This window comes from Equus caballus, chromosome 28 (genome assembly GCF_041296265.1).
Source record: "Equus caballus isolate H_3958 breed thoroughbred chromosome 28, TB-T2T, whole genome shotgun sequence".
In the NCBI taxonomy this organism is placed as follows: Eukaryota; Metazoa; Chordata; class Mammalia; order Perissodactyla; family Equidae; genus Equus; species Equus caballus.
This window is the reverse complement of record NC_091711.1, coordinates 41,262,191-41,286,346: the sequence shown is the minus strand read 5'-3', so window position 1 is coordinate 41,286,346 and position 24,156 is coordinate 41,262,191. Positions and strand designations below refer to the sequence as shown.

At 58.1% G+C, this 24,156-nt stretch overlaps 1 protein-coding gene across 1 annotated transcript; it reads left to right on the top strand.

The window, feature by feature from the left end:
- Positions 1-336: 336 nt before the first annotated feature.
- NPTXR (neuronal pentraxin receptor) lies at positions 337-23,964 on the top strand. The gene is made up of 6 exons (XM_005606744.4): positions 337-482; positions 1,772-2,723; positions 15,136-15,361; positions 16,301-16,548; positions 19,125-19,304; positions 19,640-23,964. Exons 1-6 carry the CDS (start codon positions 337-339, stop codon positions 19,862-19,864), a joined length of 1,977 nt encoding a protein of 658 aa, XP_005606801.3. The 3' UTR covers positions 19,865-23,964.
- The last annotated feature ends 192 nt before the right edge of the window (positions 23,965-24,156 follow it).

Below are 24,156 nucleotides of genomic sequence, written 5' to 3'. Positions count from 1 at the left end.
GAGTTTGGACTTTCTTCCATATGGGATGGGGGGCCATCAATGGGTTTATAAGTAAGAGAGTGACGTGTTTATATCACAGGTTTAAAAAGCCATTCTAGGGGATAAACACACCAGTTCAAACAAGATGTGACTCCAGCCTCTGGACCCACTTACCCAACTGTCCCCAACTCTCACGGGGAAGCTCACGTAAAGGTGGCACCATTGGTGCCCAAGCAACAGTGTCTCTGCTGCCCTGGGCAGTGGCCCCCGCTCCCGGCCTCCCCTGTCCTGCCCTGGATTTTCCACGACAGTTTCTCCTCGGGATGTCATCTGTGTGTTCCCGTCTTCACAGAACACATGCGGACGCACCAGAAGTCCCGAGACCTCGTGCATCTTCGGGACTTCACGGCCCCTCCTGCCTGCTTTGGCCTCCAGGAGCCTGCCCCACTGCTCTGCTGGGGAGATGCTTCCTCCGAGGCGCGCTGCCTGGGCCAGGTTTCCAGGTCACCGCTTCGATGAGTACTAACTTGCATCCACGCACGCCGGCTCTGGGGTTCAAAGAGCTGGCATTTGATTCATTACTCCCAGAGATCAGGGGAGAAGAGCAGATATGATCCTGGGGCTGGGGGTGTGTGGAGCAGGTGCCCAGGGACCACTGGGCAGGATCCCAGTGGCCAGACATGGTCCCCCAGGGCTGTTGTCTCCTGAGAAATGTTCTGGGCTCTCCCCACTACCAGCACTAAGCAGAGACCTCATGGTAGCCATGGTAGGCCAGGGCCCCAGTTTGAGCCCTCCCTTCAATCAAGAACACAGGCTTGGAAGGGAAACAGACCTGGATGTGGCCTTGGCTCAGGGTTGACCTGGGTGTGGCCTTGGCCAGTGACTCCCAGGAGCCACAGCCCACTTCTCTATCCCAGGCTGCTGCACGAACATCCACAGCCTTCTGAGCATCCTTCCAGGAAATGCCTGGTGGAAAGCTGGAGCTGGAGCTGGATTGTGAGGGATGGTAGGATTTTTTTTTTAAAGTTTTTAATTGCAAAGTTAATTTGCAACAAAATATATAGAGACATTTTTGACTGGAGAAAAGGCTCCTCCACTGCCCCCACACCACAGCCCACTCCCACCCCTGCTTGTTCCCTCCAGTGCCTGGTCCACATGCCCACCAGGGTTTTGCCATCCTAATATAGACTGCAGTGGGGATAGGGGTCATCTCTGGGCCCTTGATGTTTTGTGCCCCCAAGAATTCAGAGGAGGGAACTTCTGCCACCCTCTGAGATCACAAGAAGATTTTTTTTTTTTTTGATGGAGGTGGAGGGGAGTGAACTCTGCTCCTTCAGGAGGTTGGGGATGGGAAGTGACAGGCAGGTGGCCATAGTATAAATAGAGGTTGGGTCAAAATCTCCAGTCCCCTGGCCCCAACAGTGGCTTCTTTTCTTCCTGTCCCCACGCCCACCCCACCTCCATCCCATGGTCTGCGTCTAGTGATGCGCCCGAGCTCAAATGCTGCTCCAATGCATACTAGCTGCGTGACCTTGGACAGCGACCTGACCTCCGTGGGCCTCAGTTTCCTCAGTTGTGCTGTGAGCATGTCCACCGTGAGGCTTAATTGCAACCGAGCTTGTAGCTCGCTGAGCCCAGAGCCCGACACGGAGAAACGCTCCCGGCAAGGCAGCTGTGGGCATCACGGGTCCGGGAAGGGGGCCAGGGCACAAGAGGGGTGGGGTGGGGGTCGCCCAGGAGTCCCGCCCGCCGAGCGGCCCTCGGGGCGCCGCGTGACGGCGGTGGGATAAAGCTTTCGGCGCCGCCCCGCCCCCGCCGCATCCCGGGCGGCGCCCCGACCTCCGCGCCCGGCACGGAACGGGTGCGGGGCTGGGCCAGGGCCGGCCCGGGGGAGCCTACGGGGCGGGGCTGCCGCGCCCGCTCCCCCTCCCCGCCGCCCGCCGCCTTCTCCTCCTCCCGCCGCCCGGGCTCAGAGCGGCGGCAGCAGCGGCCGCGGCCACAGCTCCAGCTCCGGCTCCGGCTCCCGCTCCGCCCGCTCCTGCTCAGGCCCTGCGCGCCCGGGCCCCGCGCCCCGACCCCGCCGCCGCGCCTGCCGGGGGGCCTCCGGCGCCCCCGCCGCCCGCCTCACGCTGAAGTTCCTGGCCGTGCTGCTGGCCGCGGGCATGCTGGCGTTCCTCGGTGCCGTCATCTGCATCATCGCCAGCGTGCCCCTGGCGGCCAGCCCGGCGCGGGCGCTGCCCGGCGGCGCCGACAACGCCTCGGCCGCCTCGGGCGCCGCCGCGTCCCCGGGACCGCAGCGCAGCCTGAGTGCGCTGCACGGCGCGGGCGGCTCGGCCGGGCCCCCCGCGCTGCCCGGGGCGCCGGCGGCCAGCGCGCACCCGCTGCCGCCCGTGCCCCTCTTCAGCCGCTTCCTGTGCACGCCGCTGGCGGCCGCCTGCCCGTCGGGGAGCGAGCAGGGGGACGCGGCGCCCGGCGAGCGCGAGGAGCTGCTGCTGCTGCAGAGCACGGCCGAGCAGCTGCGCCAGACGGCGCTGCAGCAGGAGGCGCGCATCCGCGCCGACCAGGACACCATCCGCGAGCTCACCCGCAAGCTGGGCCGCTGCGAGAGCGGCCTGCCGCGCGGCCTCCAGGACACCGGGCCACGCCGCGACGCCATGGCCGACGGGCCTTGGGACTCGCCCGCGCTCCTCCTGGAGCTGGAGGATGCCGTGCGCGCCCTCCGGGACCGCATCGTCCGCATCGAGGTGAGCGCAGCGCCGCGCGCCGTCGGGGGCAGGCGCGGGTGGGAGGGGCCGCTCGCGGGCGTCCCGGGTCCAGCCGGCGCCGCCGCCGGGAAGAGGGCCCCTGCGGAGGCCCCTGCGAGTCTCTGAGCCTTAGGTGTCCCGTCTGTGTAAAGGGGACGATGGTCCCTTCCTCGCAGGTGAGAAGGACGTATTCCAGTGTGGCACGCAGACCAGAGTCTGGCACTGTGATAGAGGCGCAGGGGGCGCGCGGGAAGGGCTCGTTCCCCATCCTTTTTCCTCCAGGCACCCCTGTAAGCCTCAGTTTCTGCGTCAGTAAAATGGGTACAACAGTGACCACTTGTAATGAGGACTGATTAAAATGTAGGTATGCGGAAATGCTTGGCACGTACTAGGACCTCATTAAATATCCATTTCATTTCCTTCTTCCAGACACCCCCAAAGCAGCGCCAGCCACCACCCCCCCCCCCCACTCACTCCCTACGGTCAGGAGATAGGACGCGCTGTCCAAGGGAGCCGGGTCCTCCTCTCCTGGCCGAAGATGGGGGAATACAGTGTCCCCTAAGCCAAACCCGGTGCCCCTCATCACCTCCCCCCCTCAAGTGCCCCACCGGGGCTCAGACCACGGACCCGACAGCAGGAGCTCAGATGGCGCTGCCCAGCCACAATAGCTGGAAGCTGGCAGCTCTGGGATGGGAGCTGAGCAGAGAATAGGGCCCCACCCAGGTTCCTCCTCCTCCACTCACCTTTCCCAGACGTCCTGGCTCAGCCTCAGGGTCAGACACGAGGGGTCCAACAGGGGTAGTCCCGTCTTGTCTGTGGTGTGATCCTGGGCCAGTCATTTCTCCTTTGAAGTCCCTAGACCCCTCTCTCCCTGTGAGAACCTGTTTGGGGCCCCCTGGAAGGGGACAGACCAGCTGGGACAGACATCTGGGAGGCACTGACCACCCCTAGCCATCCATGATTTCTAGACTGTGGGGAAAGATGTTGCCAACAAAACTGGATCTGTAGAAGGAGGGGGAGACAGTGGCCAAAGTGCTGGCTGCCCCTTTACTACTCTGCCCCCAGCTGGCAGAGGCAGAGGAGGAGAGGCTGGCAGGAAGGAGATGCAGGGCATCCCCTGTCCCATAGCCCTCTCCATTAAGTCTCTGGGGGAGCAGCACAGGCCATGCACTATGGCAGGCTGGCCACGCCCACGGCCCAGTGGCCCTCTGGAAAGTCTGTGCTGGTGTCAGCACCCGCCCCGCAGGGAGTCGGAGCACAGCTAGGCAGCTCTGAGACCCAACCTCTCACCTCACAGGTGAGAAACCCGGGGCCCGGAGACCTCCTTGGGTGTGGAACAGAGGCAGGAGGAAAGCCCAGAGTCTGCCAGGCCGGCATCCCCTTTCCCAGGCCAGCTCTGGGCTTTCTGGGATGAGAGAGCCGAGAGCAGGAAAATAATCAGGGGATGCCGAACGCCGACGGCGGAGGGCAGTGTCAGTTTCCTCACCTGTAAAATGGGGACCATGCTGGCACCTGCCACACTGGGTGTCAGGAGGGTTAAATGAGTTAATCTCCATGAAGGGCCCAGAACACTGACTGCAGAGGTATGCTCAATCAATTTGAGTGATTGCTATTTTTTTATCATTAAGCTATAATATTACTAATTTTTAAATAGCCAAAAATAAAAACGGGAGCAAACCCTCCTTTTAGGAAATAGATTTCATTAGTGTAAAAGAAAAAAAGATTTGGTTTTCTGTAAACTTCCTCTTGCCTGCCCAGGCCCTGCCCCCACACCCAGATGGCACCCGTGGTTCCTCCCACGTCGGGAGCTGGCAGGGCTGGGCTTGCCCTGGACCTGTTCCCCCAGCACCTGCGCATTTGGCAGGGTGGGCTTCCCTCCAGTTAGCCTGCTGGGGCGGGGGGATCCTGGTGACTGGGATTTGGCACCAGCTCAGCCTCCCAGGTGGAGGGAGCCCTGGCTCCCCTACACACCGCTCCTGCTTTCTGAGCACAGTGGACGTGGAGGGAGAAAGGCGGGGGCTGCGTGCCCGTCAGGTCTGCCTTCCGGGCTGGCGTCGGCCAGAGCCAGTCTCTTTGGGGTCTTTGGGAAACCTGGGTCCTGAAGCCCAACAGATGTGGACCCCATGCAGCCTTTAGTCACTGTCTAGTTTCTCCCCTCTTTTCTCATCCGGTATCCTCAAAAGAATGCCCCAGATTCTCAGCGTCTGCTTTGTCACCTCTCTTCTCTCTCCTGCCATGGCACACTGAACGTGCTCGTGGTGACGTCACCTGACTTGATAAATTGAACGGGAACGTTTCAGCCCTTATCTTGCTGGACCCCCTCCGCCATCTGACCCCACTGATCGTTCCCGCCTGCAGATCGCCATGCCCTTGGCTTCTGGACGCCTCTCAGCTGCCCATCCTCCCTCTGCTTTTCTGTCCCCTTGCGGGGTCCTCCTCCTTCGACATTTGAGCCCCTCCTGGCTCTCCTCTCCTTTTCCTGGGTGAACGCTGCCCCACCCTGAGGCTTCCAACACCCCCTCCACTGTGGGGCCCCAAACCAAGCTCGTCTCCAGCCCAGGGGTGTCTCGGGAGCTCCAGACCAGTAAATCCAATGCTTCCTGAGCACCTCCTTCTGGACGTCCCACTGCCGTCTACCCTCCTCGTGCCCCAACCTGGACTCAGGTCCTCCGCCAGCCTGCTTCTCAGGGGTGCTCTGAGAAGCCACGCTCGACTCCTCCCCCTCCCTCTTCCTTCCAGTGGCCTCATCTCTGTGGATGATTGCAGCAGCCTCCTCACTGGTCTCCCACCTCCAGGTGCACCCCTCCATCCATCCTCCTCCAGGCAGCCCCAGGGGTCTTCCTTAAGCCCACCGTGGGGCTCCCCTGTGGTGTAAACTCTTCAGCCTGCTCCCAGGCTGCTATTGCCCATCTGACCCACCTCCCAGTTTCATCTTGCTTCTGCCTAGATTACCACCAGTGCGTCCGTACTCATCATTTAAGTCTGCTTGGAGGACACCTCCTCCCAGAGGCCCTCCCTGATCATGCTCTGTCCTCTTCCTACTCCCACTGGTGCTCCCATCATCTCCAACACATCCCGTCCCGTCCCCACCTGGCACGTCTCTGCATCTGCCCCTCCGGCTCCTCGCTCCCACCCCCAGCTGGCCCAGCGCCTCCCCCAGGCCTCAAGTGGGGCCACTTTTGAGGGCTTAGGAGAAATTGTCTTCTTTTCTATTTTTTTTTTACTTTTGTTGTTATTGTTTATTGGAAAAAGTCAAAAGGCATTTTGGGGGGAAAACTGTATTTAATTCTACTGTTTTATCTGTTTTTGCAGCCTGCTTTTTGTCCTTTATCCAAATGTAGACGTTGTCCCAGACTTGTGTTGCTGGTAATTATCACTTTCCCGACGGCCTTAATATCCTGGGCTCCGTCCCTGGCTCCACCATCCATCAGTCCCTTGACCGTCTCCTGCTGCCGGAGATGTAGGTTGTTTCTCAGTATTTTTCTTCTAGATGCTCATTGCGGGATCAGTTTCACGCAGATAGTTGTTTGTTTTCTTCTTTTTAAGTCTGTCGAATTATTTCTCCAGGCTGAATTCCCAGGAGTGGTATTACTGGGTCAGAGGATATTGACTTTTTAAGACTGTGGCCAAGAACCACTTTCCAAAAGGGTTGGACCGTTTATGTGGCCACCGACCGTCTACGCATCTTCCAGCGTTCCATTTTTGCACTAATTTAATCTATGTGTGAAATGAAACTTTAAGATTGATTTAATCAGAAATTCTTTGACGTAAAAACCACATCCTTTAGTGGGTCTGGCAAGCTGGTTACCTCCCCCAACCTTGGAGTAGGAGCCGTGGTAAGGAACACCCTGATGATGGTCCCAGGGGACCCCGGACTTAATAGCAATTATAGCTCACATTTCCTGAGCGCTTGCCTTATGTCAGGCACTGGGCATTGTCTCATTAAATCCTCACAGGGTCTCTCTGAGGGAGGTACTATTCTATCCCCCCTTTACAGATGAAGAAATCAAGGTTCAGAGAGGTTAAGAAACTGGCCCAAGGTCACACAGAAGTGGAGCCTCTCTTCAGTGTCTGGCTTCCTTGTTCCTTATCGTTAATTCTAGATCCCTCTGGAAGGGTCAGACCTCACCCACCTTCAGGAGTGAGAGAGACGGGTGAGAGCAGTGCCTCTTGCTGGAGAGCGCCCTGGAGACTTTCTGCCTCAGAGCAGCCAGGGTGAGCGTGCTGAGGGCCCGTCCTCAAAGGCCTGTCCTGCTGGCTGGCAAGACACGAGGCTCACGTTGGGGCTTTGCTGATAGCAATAAATAATACCAACAACAGGTAACATTTATTAGGCACTTACTACATACGTATTAGCTTATTCAGTAGGCCATGCACATTCCTATCTTACAGGCGAGGAAATGGAGGCTCAGAGCTGGAGGGACCAGAGCCAAGGAAATCACCCGCATCCCCCTTCAGTGTCCCGTCTATAAAGTGACACAGTGGGCCAGCTGCTCCCTAAACGCTTGCAGCTCTGAACATCCTCTGCAATAGGAAGGCTGGATGGCATTCTATTGAGCTCGTCTTGTGACGTTAGGCTAATCATGGTCCCTCGCAGGGCCTCCATTTTCTTATTTGTAAAATGGGTGGAAGGAGGGGCTGGGTTTGGTCTAGGCCTTTTGGGTCTAAATTCTGAGTTCTTGGGCAGATGCCTCCTGATTAGGAACGGAGGGGCCAGGTCACATGTGTGTGCGGCCCCTGGGTCCCCGTCCACCCACCCCCAGACCTGCAGTTTCTCAGGAAAGTCTGCAGATAAACACAGTGGTTCAGAGAGTCTCCTCGTGCCTTTTCTAAAGTCTGCTGGTTGCTCTTACCTTTCTCCTACATTGCTGCCCATTCTGGAAGCTTCTGCCATGTGGGGCCTGCCTCCCCTGCCCCTGCCTCCTTGGCCGTGAAGGCGGCCAGCAGAGTGCGGTGAGAGAGTCCTGTCCGTCGGCCTTGTGTTTGAGGCCAGGGAACCTCAGTGCCCTCCAGCCACCTGCAGACCCTGATGGCCCCCTCCCTGGGGCTGGCCTCCCCCGTCTCCGGGTGGGGCACCCACCCTAGAAAGCCCTTAATCCCTACTCCTACCGGTGTGGCCCCTTCATTCGAGCAAGAAACCTGGTGTTTTACACTCCAGCTCTGCCACCTGCTTGCTGTGACCTCGGAAAATTCCTTCTCCTCTCCGATCCTCATTTTTTCCATCTGTCAAACGCGAGGGGTGGGCAGGATGCCCCAGAGGACCCCTCTTGCTCTGTCGTCCTGTACCCTGGAGGCCTCTCGTCCCGGGCAGCCCTTCCCCCGGGAGGGGAGCCCCTTCCGCTGTTCCGAGCCTAGCAGGAGCTGCTTGGGCGGAAGGCAGGGCGTCACCCGTGGGACTTTTTCTTTTTTAAGGTATGTCTTACATTCAAGATATGTAAGAGCTCACATATCTTGCTTATAAAATAGGACCCACATCTAAGGTGTACAGCTCAGGGAATGTTTCTGGATGGAGACACCCATGAAAGCACCACCCAGATCAAGAATCAGAACATTTCCAGTGCCCCCGAAGGCTCTTTTATGACCCCTGAAGTCCTTGCATCCCCAAAGGCACCACTATCCTGGCTTCTGTCAGAGATCAGGCTTGCCTGTGTCTGAACTTCATACAAATGGACTCAGACAGCTGTACCCCTTGTGCATGGCGTTCTCATTCAACGTTGTGTCTGGCGTTCCATCACGATGTCTGTGTCAGTGGCTTGTTATTTTCCTTGGCTGTGTGGTGTTCTGAGGTATGGACATACCTTCATTTATTTCCCCATTCTTCCATGAATGGCCATTTGGGTTGTTTCTGGTTTTGGGTTATTACTAAAAAAGCTGCCAGGAGCATTCTCATGATAGCTTTTGGTGGCTAGAAGCCCTCACTTTTCCAGGATACAGCCCCAGGAGTAGGATGTCCGGGTCCCAGGAGAGGCATATGTTTAGCGTGAGGAGGTACTGCCAAACGCTTTCCCGAAGTGGCACTGAGCGTTTACACGCCCACTGGCGGGCGAGGCTGGCCAACCTCGGCATGGTCATTTTAAAAACGCTCCCTGTTCTGGTGGGCGTGTAGTGGACTCGTTCTGGGTTTCATTTGTATTTCTCTGATGACTCACAATGTGGAGCACCTTTTCTTGTGTTTACTGGCCATTTTGTGAAGTCCTTGCCTGTAGGAGGTAGAACGAGGTCAGGGCGTGGCACCCCTCACCGAGGGAGAATGCACTGGGGTTTCCCCAGGACAATCTTGGGCACGTGATCCCTGCCGAATGCTGGGGACAGGGATTGAGGCAACCAACCTAAAGTGGAAGCACGTATGTGCCCCACACACCCCTCACTTGACTCCAGGGAAGCTGAGACTCAGAGAGGCTGAGTGACTTGCCTAAGGCCACACAGCATGGCAGAAGCTGAGCCAAGACCATAGCTAGGATTTTCTATTAAAATGGGCTGAGGTTGGGGTCCCCAGTCTTTGCTGCAGATTTTTCCCAGGGGACCAGAAGGTGTGTGGGCAGGCGCAGCCTGAGAGGGCAGTCTGTGGCCTTCTTGATGCAGCAGCTTGACAGGGTGTACTTGAAGGGAGAGGTGAGGGGACCTGGGTTTGGGGTGACCTATTACTCACTCTGGGGCCTCAGAGCCCAGGAGGGTATATGGACCCTCAGAGAGCCTTCCCCCGCTTCTGCCGTCCTCCTCACCCTCACCGTGCACCCGTCGCCCTGACTTGGCACCCCCGGGGCACAGAGGCCCATCAGTCTTCTTCTCATTACAGCTCCAAACGGGTACTGGGGGATGAAGGTGGAGGATCAGTCTGCCCTCTGCCACGCGCTCTCCTGCCCCTTCCCGCCGGGGTTAGATGGAGACAGGGCGGCCCCTGGGCCAGCTCCTGGGGAGGAAGGCTGGGAGCCGGGAGCCACAGAGGCTGCTCTGAGAGTCCTCGCCTGACTCACAAGGCTCCTCGCAGGCTCTTGCCGTCACAGCGTCACATCCGCCTCCCCTGCCAGCTGAGAGCACCCCTGGGGGCAGGCTCCCGTCTGATTCGCCCCTGGAGCCACAGTCCCAGCGCTGAGTAGAGGAGCAGGGCTGGGCACCCTCTGGCCAGCCTGGTCTAAGGGCCTTACGATTTAGTCCCACGAGAACCTTGGGACTATTACTGTCTCATTCCACAGAGGAGGAAACGGAGCTCAGAGAGGTCAAGAACCTTGCCTAGGCCACCCAGCTGGGACTTCAATCTAAGGCAGTCCGGCTCCGGGGCCCACCCCGCATGGTGACAACTCACTATGCTCTCCTGCCCCTCGATAATAGCGAAGAACAATAATAATAGTTATGACCATGTATCAGCCACTTACTACATGCCAGACTTTACATAGGTTCTTTGATTTTGTCGTTACTTATATCCCGCAGCGTACGTACTATTTTCACCCGCATTTTACAGATGAGGAGACTGAGGGTGAAGAGTTAGCAGCTGGCCCGGGGCCGTAGACCTAGTAAGTGGGGAGCCTGGAAATGACACGGCTTGTCTGACGTGAAGCATGTCCTGCAGCGGCAGCTTCGTGTTGCCCCAGCACCTATTGGCGGAGGGACGAATGAATGAATGAGTGAGTGAGTGAGTGAGTGAGTGCACTGCAGTCCCTCCAGAGAAGCCCTCTTTCTCTCTCCCTGTGGAGCATCTTAGCTCAGGCATCAGGAAAGCTGCCATCTGGAGGGTGAGCGGGCATTGGCCAGAGGAGACGGGTGGGGGGTGGGGGCAGGAAGAGTGTTCTTGGCAGAAGGAACAGCACGTGCGTGCGGAGGTCCTAGGGTAACAGGGACCTGGGGCAGCTGGGGACTTTCTGTGGAGTGCAGTGTAGCCCGCAGGTAGTGAAGGCGAGGCCAGAAGTGCAGGGATCTTATGAGGGGGAAGGGGTTCCAGGAGCATTTTAAGCGGGAGAGCAATGTGGCTGGATCTGCAGTTAGGTGACCGCTGTGTAGGGCCCAGGTGACCGTGGCTGGCACCAGGGAGGGGCAGAGGAGCCGAGTGAGGCTGTGGTTAAGATTCAGGGTTAGAATCTACTCTCAGAGGCTCTGCTTTTGATATTTCCCCCCATTTTTTAAAGAAAACCATTGCAAATTATCTCAGACATCCACAAAGGTATAAAGAAGACCATCCAGGTCCCCACCCAGGACGTTTGCAGCCAGCGGATGCTCCTCCAGGGCCTCCCCGCTCGCAGGCCCTGACCGCCCACCCCGAGAGGTGGTCACCAGTGCCCTGAACTCATGTTCTGTCTCCCGTGCATTTCTTCCTGCTTGTGCAAATGCGTGGTCTAGTTTAGAATCTTTGCAACTTTGTGCAAACGGTATCTGTTCTTTTGTAACTTGCTTTTTTTCTCAGTGTAATGATTAAACAAAAAGATTGATGGTTGAAGATGGAAAAGAGTGGGCTCCTTCAAGAGATATTTGAGCAGTCAGTAACAGTAATGATCGCCGACACATCGCACTTCATGCGCCAACTCTGCCCTCAGGGCATTAGATCTCTTAACTCATTTAATCCTCACTACAATGCTACGAGATAATGTTATTATTGTACCCTTTTTGCTGATGGGGAAACTGAGGCTCAGCAACCTTACGTAACGAGGTCACTGGGCCAGTGGAGCCGGGGTGTGAGCCGGGCAGACTCGCACCAGACTGGGGATGAGCGGATGGGGAGCTGAGACCCAGCCTACAGCGCTGCGCCAGCCTGCTCTCTTTCCAGCCTGCCCTGCTGCCCCGGGAGCCGGGCCCGGGGCTGTCCTGTGCAGGGGCAGCTGTGCAGACACAGGACCCTGACCCTGAAGTCCAGCGCCTTCCCTCTGCTCCCTGCAGGAAAGGAGCGGTCCCCACCTGGGGACAGGGTTACTGTGTCTCCCCACATCCTCCCAGCCTCAGAGTCACCCTGCCTGGGCAGGTCCCTCCTATCCGTGTCCCTCAGTGAAGCTGCCCCACAGCATGCCAGACCCTCCCAGCCTTCTTCTGGCCCCTACAACCTCTTCTCCTGGCCCTCAAGGCAGGCAGGTCGCCAGCACTGTGCCCACTTGGCAGACCAACAAATTGGGACCAGACTGTCAGGGTAGGGCCGAAGAGTGGGAACAGGTTCTGGAATCAGAAGGGCCTGGGCCGGGGTCCGGGCTTTGTGACTTCGCAGCTGTGTGACCTTAGGCAGGTGACTTCACCTCTCTGAGCATCAGTTCCCTCATCTGTAAAGTGGGCCTCCTTACTTCCCCAGGTTGTTGAGAGGGGTTGTGAAATGGTTGCACAGTGCTTCCTCAGTGCAGGACCTGGCACACAGTGCGTGACAAGGACAGCCGCCCCGTTAGCATCCTTATTCCTGAGTGCTAATGAGCCCAGCATGTTAGCGCTGAGCTGGACAGAACCCTGGGCTCTGGGCCCCATGTTCTTGCACCAGACCCCACTCCGGACTCCAGCACGACAGGCTGTGGGTTCCGAACCCCCGTTTTCCTGCCTCATCAGGAGCTGAGTGGGGGAGGCGGCATCATCATCTCCCCCACCGTCTTAGGCTGGGGGCCCACTTGGCACTGGGCTGGAAGCCCACGCGGCACAGCCTGCACCCGCGGCAGATGGGAGAGGCAGGGAGAGGCGTGTTCCTCTGATTCAGACATTGGGGCGGGGAGGGGGCCACACGCAGTCCGTGAGCCCACCTCCTCCCTGGCCTTCCTGTTGGCAGCAGGGCTGGTGGCTCTGACAAAAGAACAGCTTGTGCGCCCGCCTCCCTCAGCCCGCACGGTTTCTCCTCGCAACCGCGTCTGTGTCAGTAGCGCCCGCCATCCCCTTCCTTCCTGGCAGGTACTTCTCCCTCTGCTAGAGAGAGAGGCTCTGGCTCCAGAGGTATCAGCCTGGCCCAGCCCCATCACTGTAGAAAATTCAAAAGGACTTCTGCCTCAGTTTCCCCATCTGTGAAATGGGGACACTAAGTGTAGCAACCAAAACGAGTGGCTGTGAGGACTCATGAGTAAATACATGTAACGTGCTCAGGATGGGCCTGGCACACTGCCTCATTTGGCACAGTGGGAGGAGGGAAACCAAAGATGCAAAGGTGCTGGGGCCCAGAGACCCAGCCGCGGCCCTTCCAACCCTGAGGTGGAATGCACTCGATGAGCTAGTTGCCTCAGCCCAGGGTTTCCTGGACGTCCAGCCACCTCAAAGGCAGTGGGTGGCTGGCCTTGTCACTCCACAGGCCGTCTGTGGTCCAGGGGAGTTTCTTGAGGTAGTGAGCCCCCCATCAGCTGATGTATTCAAGCCTTGCAGTTTGCATTCTGCTTGTACAGTCCATGAGGCTTGTTACTGCCATTCTGCTGTCCTTCCGTCTTCCCCGGGGATGGAAGAGTGGGGCCACTTGTCCTTGTTTTACAAAAGGGGAAACTGAGGGTTTTAGTCCAGAGTCAGGATTTGTAGGCACCTGGGGAGTGAGAAGGAGCCCTCAGGACAGCGAAGGTGAGTGTAACAGGGGTGGGGCCCGGTGTCCTGAGCCGCTCACCGACCGGGCCTACCCACCTCACCTGGCCGCCACCCCAGCCTGGTGGCCCAGCAGGCATCCTCATGGATAAGCGACTGTGCCCTCTTATGTGGGACGTGGGGTGGATCAAGGCGGCCCTCTCTGGGCCAGGCTTGGGCTGCGCCCTTCCCCTTCATGCCATCGTTTAATCCTCACCACAGCCCTGCCAGCTGGGCATTCCAAGGCCCCTTTTTATAGATGAGGAAAAGTGACACCAGAGGGGTTAGCCCGCCTGCCTGCACTCTCCAGCTGGAGCCGCAGAACCGAGCCTCAGTCCCTCCAGCTCCTCAGCATGCAGTCACGTTACTGTCCGTGGTAGCACTGTCCATGTCCCTTGTCTTGGGCACCGAGCATGGCAGTGACAGTCTGCCCTCCCCACTCCCCAGCACTTTGAGGCTGGAGACACATTTATCCCCTCATTAAATGGCTAGAAAATGGGCTGAGAGAGGTTCAGGGACTTGCCCAATGTCACCCAGAGAATGGCCAGCAAGGCCAGGGCTGGGCCCGTGAGGCTGGAGAGGGTCTCCTGTGCTTGCCCATGGACGTCCCCACGGCTCAGGCACTCAGGGAATGCAGGGGGGGCTCTTGGTTCCTTTCTGCTTCTGGCTGGCTCTTCGGCATCTGGCACAGCACCCAGGCCGTGGTCACGGAACATGTGCTCAGTGGAGGAGCCTTGAGGACTCAGCGAGTGAGCTCAGGTCTGAGGCCAAGCCTGGGCGCAGGGCCCAGGGCAGGCGGGGCAGGAACTACCCGGGCCCCTGGGGAGGAAGCATCGGCCTGTCAGTGGGGAGCGGGGAGGAAGGAGGAAGCCAGGGGGACGGAGAAGGTCTGATTTGGCCCCTAGAATCTCACTGAATTATTAATTTCCTACTGATGTTCCCATGACGTGGCTGCCAGAGACTGCCCCCTCCCAGCGTCTGGACTTGTGGCCTCGCCTGCCTTCCTCCACTCCCGAAGGGGCTTCCTCCAACAGGGGAGGGGAAAGGAGAGGCCCCCCTACTGGCTCCTGCCCCAATTCTTCTGCCTACTGGGGGCTTAAGACGGGAAAAGGGGGATTCGAAATGCTTTGTCCTCTTTCTGGGCAGGCTGGGGGTGTCAGAGACCACTTAGGAACACTCTGCCCTAGACAGTAATTACATTAAACAGCCTCTGTTTCTTGGCACTTACCACTTAATCATCCCCACGGGCCTTCTAAATAGGTACAGTTGTCCTGTGTTGCATGTGAGGAAACATGGGGTTCAGAGAGGTGAAGGCCTTTGCCCAGGGTCACACAGCAGATTGGTTCCCAAGCCGGATTTGAACCCTAGGCTGTCTGACTCCAGAGTCTGTGATCTGAACCACCTGCTACCCTGGAATGGCCACACCACTGAAGCCCCTGGTTCATGCCCCTGGGTCTGCCCGGTGCCCACACCAAACCTTGCACCATCTTAGAGAAGCTTGGCGAGTGAACGAGCGAAGCCTAAGACGGTCCACTCCTCAAGGACCTGTCAGTGTACAGGCTTCTGGGTATGAGGGACTCGGGCCACGGCTCTCAACCCGACTGCATGTTAGAACCACTGGGAGCTTGCACAGTGCTCCACTGCCACTCCTCCACCCCACCCGCCCTGGGCTGCACTGTCCTTGAGGGAGGAGCCGGGCTGCTTGCAGCTGACCTTCATGCACCCGTCCTGGAAACAGCCTGCTGGGCACCCAGGACGGGTTTGTGGCCTGGAGTTGGTGTTGCCATCCCCATTTTGCATACGGGGAAGTTGCGGCTCACCTGGGGTTACTCAGGGGGGCAGTGGGCATCTCTGAGCCCAGGCGTCTTTCCTTCCTCCCTCTGAGTGACCTCACATGCCTCTTACTCTGCCCTGTGAGCAGCAGGAGCTCCCAGCACGTGTGAACTTCTCTGCTTCCCCGGCCCCTGCGCCCGCGGTGCCCACCGCCCTGCACTCCAAGATGGACGAGCTGGAGGGGCAGCTGCTGGCCAAGGTGCTGGCACTGGAGAAGGAGCGTGCGGCCCTCAGTCACAGCGGCCAGCGGCAGCGGCAAGAGGTGGAGAAGGAGCTGGACGCTCTGCAGGACCGTGTGGCTGAGCTGGAGCACGGTGGGTCCTGGGCCCGCAGAGGGTATAGCCGGAGAGGCCTCCGTCCTTAGATGGTTCCTTGGGGTGGCAGATTCACTGGGAAACATTGTCACGCTCTCCAGAGGCTGACGTTAGGCAGGATATGGGGAGGAGGCTGTGACACCCAAGAGGGACAGAATAACTGGGGGATGTCATCATCATTATTATTACAGTTAGCACTTTCTGGCGCTTACCATAATTATGTACGGGAGTGAGCTAAGTCCTTGACACAGCAGCTTGTTTACTCTTCACAAACTGCACAGGGATGGTCCTGTTATCATCCCCTTTTCACAGATGAGGAAGCTGACCCTCAGAGTCCCAAGACTGTCCTGTTCAAATCCCAGCTCTGCCACTTACTAGCTGTGTGGCCTAAATCTGTCTGTGCCAAGGTTTCCTCATCTGTAAACTGGGGGCTATAACAGTGGCTGCCTCATAGGGCTGTTCCAGAATGAACGAGCTGATGTACGCAGAGCACTTAGAACAGTGCCTGCCACACAGACAGCACTGCAGACTGCTTGCTACATGAATGGGCCAAGAACGCTAAAAATGATCGTAGCAATAGCTCACATTTCTTGAGCATTTACTATGGGCTAAACCCTTGCATAGCTTGTTCCTGGGAGGGAGGGAATAGTCCCCATGTTACTGGGGAAACTGAGGCCCAGAGAGGGTCAGTTAAACCTGTTGAAAGTCACGCGGCTGGGACGTCGTGGAGGTGGGACTTGAACTGAAGACGTCTCAGGTCCAGAGCCCTTGTGTTCTAGCCACGCCCCTCAATGCAGAGGCGAAGTAGAGAAAGCGGTGAAGGCACCTGTCACCGAGCAGGTGCCCAGGGACTAGCAGCCCTCATTCTGGAGTGTGCCCTGCTCACCTCACAATCATCAGTGTCCACTGACCCCCACATGTCCACCTTGTCCCCACCAGGGTCCTCGGCCTACAGCCCCCCGGACGCCTTCAAGATCAGCATCCCCATCCGCAACAACTACATGTACGCCCGCGTGCGGAAGGCGCTGCCCGAGCTCTATGCCTTCACCATCTGCGTGTGGCTGCGATCCAGGTCAGACGGCACTGGCCAGGGCACCCCCTTCTCCTACTCAGTGCCCGGGCAGGCCAACGAGATCGTGTTGCTGGAGGCGGGCCACGAGCCCATGGAACTGCTGATCAATGACAAGGTGAGCGGGGCCAGGCAGAGCAGGAGGGATCGGGGGCCGGGGACACCCTTCGGGAGCAGCTGCACTGTGCTGGGCCCCAAACACGTGGGCCCTTTCAGTTCTGCTCGGTGTTGTGAGTACACGTGAAAGACTGCTGTGTGCTGAGCTGGGTTCTAGGACTGCAAAGACAAGCAGACCTGGGGCTGCCTGAAGAGGGGCTGTGTCCAGAAGAGGCCGTCGGGGGTGCTGTTCCCATGTACAGGGGAGACACGAGGCCCGCAGAGACTGACTGCCCCAGGAAGTGTCTGCCCCCAGGGCCCTGCTCATTCTCTTGGACAAAGAGAGAAGGAAATGAGGTCCAAAGACCGACCTGGGGAGGGAGGGAGGGAAGTGGGTTCCCTTGCCCTCCTCTGCCCCTGCCCTCCTCCCTCCCCCGCGGCCAGCCCTTTGCCCCACCCCTCACGTGGAGAGCAGAAAGGAGCCATGGTCAGGCTCTGGACCTGAAGGCTGGGTCTGAATCCTGGTTCTGCCTCTTACCCACTGTGTGACCTTAGACTAGTCACTCACCCTCCCCGTGCCTCAGTTTCCTCATCTGTAAAGCAGGAATGATAATAGTCTCTACCTTAGAGGGTTGTGGTGAGAAGTAAGTGGCTTAAATACTTGTCAAGGGCTTTGAGCAAAGTCTCACATTTAGCAAGCCTCGACAGATGTGAGCTGTTTTTATTGTCCCAGGCCTTGTGCTAATAAGTACTTTACTCACATTATCACCTTTGACCCTCTCAAAAGCACTGGGAGGTAGATACCCTATTATCCCCATTTTGCAGATGGAAAAGCTGAGACTCAGAGATGGCAAATAATGCACCCTGGTCACAGCTGGTGAAGGGGTGATGATGTGATTTGGGGCCTTGGGCCCCAGAAAGCACCTCTTAACCCCTCCACTGTTCTGCCCTTGGGCCATCCATCTTCCCCATGCCTGGGCCTCCCACCCTCCACCCCTCCCCCAGCCTGGCTGCAGAGCAGAACAGGGACCAGCCTTGGGTAGGGGGAGTGATGTTGCAGGGGTATAGTGATGGAGGGGGGAGGCAGGGAGCATCTTATTAGCCACTCCCCCCAAGTATCCTGGCTCCCACAGTGCTTTGGGTCTTGCAGGCATGGTGGTCTTCTGAGACTCCCTGGAAATGCAGACACCACATATGGCACCCACTTGTGACCAGCCCATAGCCACAGAGAGCTGCTAGGAGAGGTTGACACCCATCAAAATCCTGCTCAGCAGGAGGTGCCTGTCATGGGTCTCCTGGAGGAGGAGGAGGGAGATGAGCCCACGGGGCGGTGAATTTCTCTCATGGCCCAATAGGTTCTACGAAGATTGGGGTAGCTGGACGACATCTAGATCCTACTGCTCTGTTCCCTTTCTACACACCCTGGCCGCCGTCCTTGGCTCTGCCCATGGTCAGCCCTCAGTTCTTAGTAGGAGGGATTCAGCACCCTGGACAGAGCCCAGGGCAGCCCTATTCCAGAACCTCCTTTGAGCACCAACCTCGCAGGCTGCTTACAGTTCCTCTTTTATTCCAACCTCTAAGCCTTTGCTCCTGCTGTGCCCCCTACTTGGTTTGCCTTGCAGTGGAATGCTCGGAGTCCACTGTCCTTCCAGATGTGCTTAGACTCCATTTTTCTGTTCCCACACCCCTCTTCCTCTGCATCTTCACAACCTCTGTACCTCCTCTATGACCCCTGTTATTTTGTCTTGTAATATTGTCCCTGAAGTCCTTCCCTCCTGTGCAGACCCAGCTCATTTACGGCTGGGACCAGAATCCTTATCCCCAGCGTCCAGAACAAGGCCTGGCACCAAGTAGGCCTCAGAGAATGTTGCATTAAACTGTGATCTCAGAGAACTGAGGAGATGAAAGAACCCTTTGGGAGCCCCAACTCCACAGGCAGCAAATACCTTTCATCTCACAGGCCAACTCTAATCAATCAGCAGTGGCCTCTGAGAGCACTGTGATGAGAAAGATTCTGAGGCTGAGTCTAGGCTCATGATTGATTAGTCATGTCTGCCTTGGGTGGAGGAGGTGGAGGTGGCTGCATATTTTCTATCCCATGCCTGACGTCCTCACTTTACAGATGAGGAAGCCAAGGCCCAGGAGGAAAGAGCAGTCTTCCCAAGGTCCCACAGGGGGTTGTTGGCAGAGCTCAGGCCACACGCTGGTGCCCAGTCTCTGAGTCCAGGGCTTGTGCCACCACTGTCAGTGCTTCTTGAATCTAGCTGTGTGCCGGGCACTGTGTGAGGTGTTCAGGGGCAGCTGGGATCGTGAGATGCTGCTCCTGCCCCACATGACCTCACAAGCCTGTTAGAGAGTGAATAGACTACCTGCGAACACCAACACTGCACAGTCCCCTGTGATCTGAGTGAAGCTGCCTGGTGAGGTCACGGGGAAAGAGGAAAGAGTGTCGGAAGGATGCTGGGCTGGGAGGAATGGGAGGTCAAGCCTGGGTCAGTCCCAGGAAGGAAGGACATGGTTCTCTTGGGCCCCCACCCCACTGCTCCAGCCTTGGGCCTTGTGGCACCTCTGACCTGTGGCTTGGGGACCTATGTTCAGGTGGCCCAGCTGCCCTTGAGCCTGAAGGACAATAGCTGGCACCACATCTGTATCGCCTGGACCACGAGGGATGGCCTGTGGTCTGCCTACCAGGATGGGGAGCTGCGGGGCTCCGGTGAGAATCTGGCGGCCTGGCACCCCATCAAGCCTCATGGGATCCTTATCCTTGGCCAGGAGCAGGTAAGGCTCAGGGTGATTTCGGGGCTTGAGACCCAAATAGATATCCTACCCACCCACGGCCCCTGAGGAGGAGGGCCTAGGTGGAGGGACCCTGAAAGCACAGCAGTGATCACTCAGTCTGAACCAGCCCTTCTGCAGATGGGCAGAGTGAGACCCAGAGAGAGCAGAGACCTGCCCAATGGGCTGGAACCTTGGGGCGGGACCAGAACTTTGGGGCGGGCCTTGGAACCTTGGGGTGGGGCTTCATCAGGGACAGAGACCTGACTCTGAGTCTGCCTGTCTTTTCTGCTCCTCACTCCATGTCTCTCTCCTTTCTCTCTGCTCTCTTGGCCCAGGATACCCTGGGGGGCCGGTTTGATGCCACCCAGGCCTTCGTGGGTGACATTGCCCAGTTTAACCTGTGGGACCACGCCCTGACACCTGCCCAGGTCCTGGGCATTGCCAACTGTACCGGGCCACTGCTGGGCAACGTCCTCCCCTGGGAAGACAAGCTGGTAGAGGCCTTCGGGGGTGCAACAAAGTCCGCCTTCGATGTCTGCAAGGGGAGGGCCAAGGCATGAGGGGCCACCTCGCCCAGGGCCCCTCTCTTGCCTGCCAACTCGGGGACCTTATGGGGGGCGGGGGTATATTCCCTCCTCAGCCTACCCACACCCTGGCCTCCCTTCCTGCCCTACTCCTGGCCATGCCTCCCATTTCCCCAGCCATACCCACATCTCCAGAATGCCCCGCCCTGCAATGGCTGTTCCCTAATCCCACTTGGATGGGGACAAGCAACTCAAGTCAACGGGTCAAGCCTGGGATGAGTCCAGGGCCTGGCAGGGGCTGGGTAGCAGTGCCCACAGCCTGGCATTACACTGGAGCCCTCTCTTACCCCACCCCACCCTGTCCCATCAACCACATCTGATTCCACTGATCTCGACAGCATTCCCCATGGGGTTGTGTATGGGGGAAGCACCCACTATCTCAACAGCAGGGTGGCTGTCCACCCCCCTGACCCCCATGCACCAAGCCTGACCCCTTCCCCTTCAGGGCCACAACAGGCTGTAGAGCCATCGCCCCAGCTGGGAAGGCGATGACGGAGATCTGGGAGCCTCAGACTCCCCCGTCCGCCCTCGTTCCACCAGCTGCCAGTCAAGGCAGCGGGATATTGATGGAGCCTCTCCGCTCTCGCCCTGCCCTGTACCCACACCCACACCCTCCCTCTGCGTCCTCTTGCCTTGTTTTTTTGTGTGCAGTGGTCTGAATATTGGTCCTATGCCTGGCCCAGCCCCACCTCAATTTCCAGGACATTCCCTTTCCAGTTCCAGCCTGGAGGGTTAGGGACCACAACCCCCAGAGGCCAAAGGGCCATAGTCACCCCTGTGGCCACCCACAGCTGTGCCCACTGGCATGGTCACCTCTCCCTCTCTGCACCCAGGACGGGGCCTGGGCCACTATAGCCTGGGCTGGGAGCAGCTTGAGGCAGAGGCCCGGTGCCCCAGGGGATCAAGCTCCAGCAGAGCCACATTACCTACCCCGCCTCTGCATGGCCCTGCCGCCTCTGGGGAAGGAAGGAAGAAGCTGAGAGGGCGGGGAGGAGCCCGGGGTGATGGGCAGAGCACTGGATGAGGAGGAGGAGCCCTTGGTTCCCAGCCAGCCCTGCTGCTAACCTGCTGTGTGGCCTTCTATAAGTCTCTGCCCTCTCTGGGCTGGCCTTCCTCATTTGTGAGCTGAGGCCCTTGCTTTCGTCATTTCTGACAGCTCTCCAGATCAACCGTGAGATGGTCTGTGATTCCAGGTGGATTGGGGGTGGGGGGAGCCAAGCCTGAGAACCTGCCTAGTGACTGAGGGGCAGAGCAGGAGCAGCTCCTAGGACCAGGCAGCGCGTGGGATCTGGCTAGGCGTGAGTTAGGGTCAGCAGCTGGCTCCGGAGAGTCAGGGGCGAGGGCACAGGTCAAGGCAGAGCAACCTCACGCACAGATCGTAAAAGCCAGCTCTTCTGGGTCCCCTCAGACAGGCACCGCCGCCTGTCTGAGAGTGTCTCAAAGGGCTGGTGGCTTCCTGGTCCCACCCTTGAATCCTCACCAGCTCCCCCAAGAGAGTGGAAGAATGTTAAAGCTGAGAAGAGCCACCCAATCTGACCCCTTGCTTGTATATAAAAGGGGAAGAACTCAGAGAGGGCAAGTGACTTGCACAGGATCACACAGCACAATGAGGCAGAACCAGAACTAGAACCCAGTGCTTCTGACTCCCTCTTCAGTGCTCTTCCCCCCACACCATACTGCCTGCCCATGAGGGTCTTTGAGTCTAGCCCACACCTAAGAGGATGGACATCTGAGAGGTCAGAATCCTTTCCCACATGACCGCTGGAACATCTTTGTGAAACACCAAACATCTTGGCATCTTCCCCCAGGAGGTAGCTGGAGGAGAGGTGTGCTCCAGGGCCCTCTGACACGAATGGAGAGCTGAGGATGCAGGTGACCTACCCGGTGTCCAGGCAGCTGCAGGCTACCTGACTCAGTGGGCACTGGTGCTTTTGCCCCCCTCTTGTTCCCAGTCCCCACTCTCCAGGCCACTTAGCCTGAGGCTGAGGCAAGAGCCGCAGGCTGTGGGCCCAGCGCAGTGCCCTGGAGGCTTCTCCGAGACCTGTTGCCTCCAGCCCCCAGATCCTTGTTTCCACTTCAAGAGCACAAGCAGACCGTTCAGCCCCTCCGGCCCGACTCCCCCCAGAAGAAGGAGCGATGGCGTGCTTCAGCCGGAACCTGCGGAGATCCAGGTTGCCCTGGTAACCGCCGATGACATCAGCCCCAGTGCTGGGTCAAGCGTCTCGTAATGACATATGCTGTTGCTGGGTGACGGCGGAATTCAGAACTTAGATTTGGGGATGCTGGGCTTTCTTGGGTTGCTGTTACTGTTTTTAAGGAAGCAGTTTTGGTGGAGGCCTTGGGGTAAGGAAAGGGTCTTAGAAGGGAGGGAACGGAACTTGTCTGACCCCTTGAGCCCACCCGGAGGCATCTCCCCAAGTCCTTTATGCTTTGTCGTGGTGGTAATGAAATAGCTGACGTCTGAGCCTCGTGCCTGTCCTGAGTCACACTGGTCAGCTCTCCAGAGGGAACAGGAACGAACTGGAGATGTTGGGTTGCAGGCTCTGAGTCTGGGCCATTGGTGAGTGGCCTGGGTCCCCATTTCCATTCCAGGAAGACGAAACTCCAAAGTCCCCACCCCTTCATCCATTGATCATTCTTGGTACCTTTGCCAAACTCCTGCTGTTGGGCTCCAGCTTTGATGTCTTCTTCAGCTGCTCCCGGGCACAGCCAAGAAGATGGGGGAGGAGGAGCTAGACGTGGTGCTTGCTTGTGCCCCGAGCTGCTCCAGGCCAGTAGCGATGCTGGAGGCCCTGTTTGTTACATCCTTTTTAAGTGTCAGGCACTGTGCTGAGCACCTCACGGGCATCATCTTCACAATATGGTTATAAGCTAGGACCGTTCTTAGTCCCATCATACAAGTGAGGAAACTGAAACACAGAGAGGTTAACTGCCCTGCCCAGTGTCAATCAGCCAGCAAGTGATGGAGCACAGAGTTCAAACCCAGGCAGGTTCCAGCCAGGGCCCAGTGCAGAGCCTGAGGGGCCAGAGACCCCCACCCTCTGTGGACCGGGATTTGGGCCTCATTGCTCCTTGTGGGTTTTGGCCTGAAGGGATGTACCTGACCCCATTCACCACCCCGTGGGGTTTGAGGTGGAGAAACAGGCACGGGATGGGTCAGTCCCAGGGCTGGGGTCCCCTTGGTTGAGGCCATGGGAGGGGTCCCACTGCAGCATGCCCATCGCCTCAGCCCTTGTCTAAGTGGCTGGAGTTTCCAGGAGAGCTGAAAGGAATCAGGAAGCTGGACAGTATCCTGGGAGCCCCAGGCAGGCAAGGGGAGGATACTGATATTTCTCAAACTCCTGCTTTGAGCCAAGCCCGGCGCCAGGTGCTTCACAGCTCTTATCTGCCAGACTTTCCCAACTTTGCGGCACGTTGTGCCCCCAATCAATGTCCCCAAGGGACAGATCCCCTTGCCACAATTGTGCATGACCAGGACCACAGATTTGGGCGGGAAGGGCTCTCGGAGGAGGCCGAAGCCCTCATTTTACAAATGAGGATGCAGGAGCCCAGGGAGGGTGAGTGGCCCTTGGGGTCACCCTGCCGGGACCCAGGAGACCTGAACCCAGCTTTCTCTCTGCATTCAGTGCTGTCTCCACAATGCAGTGGCCCCTTTCCCCCTGGGATGGGGTCCCTCCTTTTCTCGATTTCCCAGCACCCTTCCTCTGAGCAAACTGGGGAAGCGGCCCCCTCCCAGAGATGGGACTACTCTCTTCACCCGCTTTGTCCCAGCTGCCTGCCACCCCAAACCCCACCTCCCCCGCAACCCCTGGCCCCGCTGAGTCGGGAGGGGGCTCGCGTAGGCCCAGGCTGAGCAGCGAGTGAGCATGTCGAGCTGTCGGACGCTGTGAAGTCAGTGCACCAACTGGTGACCCAGCCCCCGCCCCCCTCCCTCTCCTCGCCCGATTTTGTACATAAAGTGACATGAGATGCAACATGTGCGTATGTGTGTGTGTGTATGATATATGTCATGGTGTTTGTTACTTTTTTGTTTTTGTAAATTTGAATGTTCAAAATAAACATGATGTTTACTCTGAGGCTCTTCTTGCAAGGGTGGGGTACCCTGGGGGGCACCGGGCAAGAGGGAGGCAGCTACTTGGGGCAGGGAAGGAGGCAAAGATAAAGGAGGTACCCCCTTGGTGCCCCAAAGCCTCACCCAACCCCACTTAGGGCCCCCAACCTGACAGGTTGTGCAGGTCCCTTTCCCAGGATGTGTGCAGGAAGGATGT